The 6,000-nt window shown below is 34.2% G+C and overlaps 1 protein-coding gene across 2 annotated transcripts in view; it reads right to left on the reverse strand.

Annotated features, from left to right (window-relative positions):
• LOC114326823 (probable serine/threonine-protein kinase clkA) overlaps window positions 1–5,485 on the reverse strand; it is a 131,114-nt gene extending 125,629 nt beyond the window's left edge. Inside the window, exon 1 of one of the 2 annotated variants that reach the window (XM_028275272.2) lies at window positions 5,320–5,485. In XM_028275272.2, coding sequence (XP_028131073.2) covers window positions 5,320–5,350 — 31 coding nt within the window. In that variant the 5' untranslated portion in view covers window positions 5,351–5,485. The remainder of the gene's footprint in view (window positions 1–5,319) is intronic. The other variant, XM_028275273.2, reaches the window with a different exon arrangement.
• Between the last annotated feature and the right edge of the window lie 515 nt (window positions 5,486–6,000).

Below are 6,000 nucleotides of genomic sequence, written 5' to 3' on the forward strand. Positions count from 1 at the left end.
GCGCACTTAAACGATGTATAGCACTCGGCCCGCTCGTGCTCTAAACATCGCGTGCGTGCGCAAAAAGCATACTTCACGAACTGTTTTATAAATAACTAAGTATTTCACTCCGGACAAATTTTTTTAGATTTTGGTCATTCGGAGCAAAAAAGGTCTCTTGTGATTTTTCTCTAAAATTGATAGTTTTCGAGTTATAAGCGATTTAAAATTTGAAAAATGCGAAATGACCATTTTTAAGGCTTAATAACTCGATTAAAAACTATTATTATGAAAGTCAGAAAGTCACCTAATCAAAGTTTAAATCCCCCACTACAAGATCCTGAAGAAATTTTTGCCATTATTCTATTACTAAGCTGTTATTTTTAATTATCAACAATGAGCGCTAAAAGCGTATTAAGGCGTCCGTCAATGGGAGTGCGAGTAAGAGTCCTCCATTCCGACCGTCCAATGGTGCATCTCAGTCGCACTGAGCATGCTCAAGAGAGCCGCCTCAATACGCTCCTAGCGCTCATTGTTTAATAATTAAAAATAACAGCTTATTAATACAATAATAAACGAAAGATACCGTAATGCTGTTAAAGCCGTAAAAGCATATCCCGGAGCAGACGTGGCCTCAGATCACAACCCACTTATCGCCAAAATTACACTCGCACTTAAAAATATTAAAATAAATCAGAGAACAGCTACAATAGACATAAGCAAGCTTAAAGAACCCAACGTAAAAGAATGTCTTCAACACGAACTGCATAAGAACTGTAGAGATATGAACATAGACACCAATGACATTGACGAGCACTGGGAACAACTAAAACATTGAATACTAGAACCTTGTAAAGATATACTAAAGACTTCCACAAGGAGAAAAGAGGAATGGATGAATGACGAGATACTGAATATGATGGAACAACGGAGACAATATAAGAACAAAAATGACAATAAATACAGGGAGATTAACCACGAGATAAGGAAGATGATAAAGCAGGCAAAAGAAAAGCACTTTGAAGAGAAATGCAAAGAGATCGAGGATCTCCAAAAAAGATACGATCTATTTACCCTACATAAGAAAGTCAAAGAAATGGCTGGACTAAGAAAGCAAAATCTAACTGGTGCACTTCTGGATAGACACGGGGTCGCTATAACAGAGACCGATGAGAAAGTACAACGTTGGGCAGAATACATCGCTGAACTGTTCGATGATGAAAGAGGGTACCTAGAACACATAGAACTTACTTCAGGAGAAATAGGTCCATATATTACAACGGAAGAAATAATACATGCGTTAAAAACAATGAAGAACAGAAAAAGCCCAGGACCTGACATGCTTCCTCTCGACCTTTTAAAAATTATAGATGAGCAGCATATTGATATTTTAGTGGTACTCTTGAACAAAATTTATAGATCAGGCACATTACCCAAAGAATGGTTGACGTCGATCTTTATTTGCCTCCCTAAAAAGAAAAACGCACGAGAATGCGGCGACTACCGAACCATTAGTTTGATGTCCCATGTGCTAAAGTTGCTACTGAAAGTCATCCATAACCGAATATATCATAAACTAGACATAGACATTAATGATACGCAATTTGGGTTTCGCAAAGGCCTGGGAACTCGTGAAGCTCTTTTTTCACTTAACACTTAACATACTTATACAAAGGTGCCTGGACGTCAATCAAGATATATATGCGTGTTTTATTGACTATAATAAAGCATTCGACAAAGTACGACATGAACAATTAATGCATGTTCTGGAATCAAGGAAGCTGGACTACAATGACCTCAGGATTATATCGAATTTATACTATAAGCAACGAGCAAAAGTACGTGTTAACGATCAGCTGTCGGAGGAAATTAAAATCAGACGTGAAGTGAGACAGGGATGCGTGTTGTCGCCAGTTCTTTTTAATGCCTACTCGGAAGAGATCTTGAAAAAAGCTCTGGATGGTGAAACAGCTGGAATAAAGGTAAATGGAGTTCCCATTAACAACATTAGATATGCGGATGACACTGTCATCTTAGCTGAAAATATTGGGGATCTTCAGAGGCTGGTGACCAGAATAGCAGAGTTTGGAGAAGAATACGGGCTAACAATGAATGTCAAGAAGACAAAGTTTATGAGAATATCGAAAACTCAAAGAAATAACGAAAATCTTGTCATCAACGGATCCAATATCGAACGAGTCGATCAATATGCATACCTTGGAACAATGATCAACTCCACAGGAGATTACTTACAGGAAATCAAAATCAGGATAGAAAAGGCTAGAGCAAATTTTAACAAAATGAGGAAAGTGCTCTGCACAAAAGATTTGAAGTTGGAGCTAAGAGTTAGGTTGGCTAGGTGCTACGTTTTCTCGACTCTGTTTTATGGAATGGAAGCTTGGACCTTGAATGCTGCATCAATGAAAAAACTAGAATCATTCGAGCTGTGGGTGTACAGAAGAATTCTGAAAATATCGTGGACAGAACACGTTACAAACAAACAGGTTCTGAGAAGGATGAATAAAGAAATGGAAATCCTAAATACCATCAAAACAAGAAAATTGGAATATCTCGGACATATTACACGTGGAGAGAGATACAGCTTGCTCCAATTGATTATACAGGGAAAGATTCAAGGAAAGAGAAGCATAGGGCGACGCAGAATATCGTGGCTGCGCAACCTGAGAGAGTGGTACGGATGTACATCAAATGAACTTTTCAGAGCAGCCATCTCTAAAATACGAATAGCTATGATGATTGCCGACCTCCGCCGCGGAGATGGCACTTAAAGAAGAAGAATACAATAATGACAAATATTTCTTCAGTACCTTGTAGGGGGGTCGTTAAAATTTGATTTGGTGACTTTCTGACTTTCATAATAATAATTTTTAACTGAGTTATTAAGCCTTGAAAATGTTCATTTTCAAATGTTAAATCGCGTATAACTCGAGAACAATAAATTTTACAGAAAAATCACAAAAGATCTCTTTTGCTCCGAATGACCCAAATTAATTATGTAAAAAAAATGTCCAAAGTGAATATTTTTTGTGAATTTGTTTAAAGAAATTGTTTAAACAATTTTTCGATTACGGTACCACCTGACACCCTGTGGATTCGTTATAAGGACCTCTTTTTAAGTAAGTTTGTGCAAAAAAGTCGAACTGGAATAATTTACCTAACGGGGGCGACGATACAGCCTGGACTATAAATATAACGATTTGAACATAATATACAGTAACATTTAATTTCTAGAATCGGTTGTTTGTGTGAATCAACTTTTACTAAATGGCATTGGCAAGAGTATACTTTAACTAGTTGGAGTCTACTTTTACTAGTAAATGTTGAATAAAAATTTTCATTTAATATTTATAATCCACTTTTACTAAAACCAGCCGTTTGAGTCGACTCGAACTAGGAAAAGTCAACTCCAACTGGATAATCAACTTGAACTGCAACATATACACTGACTTTATTTACGGCAAATTGCAAAGAGTGCATATGAAGCGCATTTTGATTATTGTCGATAGGACACTCTATGACCAAAATATATCGAATTTTTACCCTTGAGTTGATACAAATCTAATTTAAAAAATTTATATCGCGCGCCTAAGACATTTAAAATCGCCGGTCGCTTCAAGCGTTGCTTCTGAGAGAATGATTTATTCTATATAAAAGGGCTAATAAACATTTTTGTTGAAAATTATCTCAGCTACATTTCTTGTTTGAGACATTCTGTTCTACGACGCACAGATTCTTAGTATATCGGTGGTTTTCGCCCCTCTCCCTACAAGGTTGTTTTAGGGGGGAGTCTGGGGGTAGAAGTGGCAAACTTTTTTTACATCTTTTTGATATTGCCAGCAAAACTGAGCCTGTTTGTCTCGTTTTTAGCGATTAAATATCTGATGACTAGACAGCGATATCTAATCAGCATGTTTACAGGATTTAATACCAAAGGATTTCCAATATACTGATTTATCAGTAAAAGAGGAATAATAAACACACGAAAAATATATTCAAAATATAATTGTTAAGACGAAACACATAAAGCCTAATCCACCTAATAAAGAAGAAGAAAAATAAAGATGAGCTATATATTGTTGACTATTATATTTATTGACTATTATATTTCTTTGGTTAATTCCCATGAAATATATTAGATAACATAGAAATACCACAAAAAATAGTTCCAAGACTTTTGTAAAAATTCACTGAACAGATTATTCAAATAAAAAAATTAGCAAATCAACCAAAATCAAAAGAAATGAATTCATGTGAACTAAACACATTATAATAGCAGAGTTGGTCTGTGCCCATTGAATTGGCAAGTACCTAGCATCTTCGAGCAGGGAACCATGGCACCCTTTTAGCATGTGTTCCACTTTATCTATCAACATCGACTTGTAGTCATAAAATTTTAATATATTACATTATGTAAACCATATACGATGATGTTAACACTATTTACAGTGTGCTAGTTTCAAACTACTCGGCAGGATGAACTGAAGATGTTCTGTTTAGAACGAAAACGTTTTGCAATCCATGACATTTTATAGTTTTAAATAAACGATTTTATACCAGAATACATCTCGAAGTTTTTACTTCTGTATTGGTTTTTTAAACTATGGTATACAGCCAACTATTGGGATTTTCCCATTGATTTTTTATTATAATATAGTTCAAAATATGAGTGAAGACAACTTTTCACCAATTTTCCTAAGATCTAGTAATTTACAAGCTATCAAAATAATTTTTAGGTCAATAAAAAACTATATCGAAGAAACAGAATATTCTATATTTCCTGAATATTAGTCCAACAAAAATCGTAATGCAATTTAAAGTAGATACAAGACAAGAACAAAAAGGACAAGAAGAAAAGCAATACTTATTGGACCTGTATAAGACAATAACGGAAACAATTAATGCAGCTGGGTTTGGTAAAGAAACAATTTTAAATGCAAAAATTTTTAACTTTTTCGACAAAATATTGTCACATCAATTTCTGGTCAAAATAGTACCAATAAATTTTGCATATAATTCTAAAGAGATTTTAAAGAAATACAAAAAATATACCAAAAATTTACTTTTTATTATAAAAATTTAGAAAAAAATTGTAAAAAATACTATTTTTTATTTCTGTTTCTTGTAACTAATACTGGTTATTAATTTAGTGAATTTTTCATTCACAAATAAATAAATTATGCTATAATAACCACCTAATATTTGAAATTATTAGAAAATCAACTTAAAGTAATATCACCAAAAACATTTTTCATCGCAAATAATCCACAAGCTCCATGACATAAAATCCTTTTGTAGGGGATGGCATTTCACTGAACTCACCTAAGAAAAACAAAACACTAGCACCCTTCATCGTGGTAAGTCAAAGCTCGACTAAACTCCCATGGAATGAAGAAGATGCATCTTGAAGATTGCTGAAGAATAGTGAAAGGATGTCCTTTAAGGGGGGTCTGTGGGAGGGCGAGGGGACGCTGTGAAGGAGAGTCGCGAAGATATACGTTCGCGGATGCTATGGCACGTAATTCGTTAGATAATGCGTGTTTGCATTTAACTGTAACTTATGATTCTTGAAGGATTCGGTAAAGTGATGCTTTGAAAGTTTGTGAATATTTTTTAGACGTTTTGTGTTAATGTAGCGTTCCTTTAAGCAATGTTTTTATATTTTCAGTTGAAAAAAAATATTGTTCTGTCACAAAAAATGTTCTTTGCCGGTTTGTTGATGGAAATTAATATTTGATATCTAATTAAATATATAATTAAAATGTACTGTTTACTCCATTGAAATGTTGCATTTCTTAGAGGAGTCAATTTTATTTTAGTAGTAATTTTCACTATAAAGTTGTTTAATTTCATTTATTATCGAGGTTTTACAGGGCTCCAATCTTGACCAGATTCTCGAATTCAATACAATACAATAAAAAAAATATTTTTCCATCTACAGTGAGCGGCACAAAAATGGCCACCCCACAAAATGGGTAATTTTTGATGTCGTGAATTTTCTAA

Source organism: Diabrotica virgifera, chromosome 7 (genome assembly GCF_917563875.1).
Source record: "Diabrotica virgifera virgifera chromosome 7, PGI_DIABVI_V3a".
NCBI lineage: Eukaryota > Metazoa > Arthropoda > Insecta > Coleoptera > Chrysomelidae > Diabrotica > Diabrotica virgifera.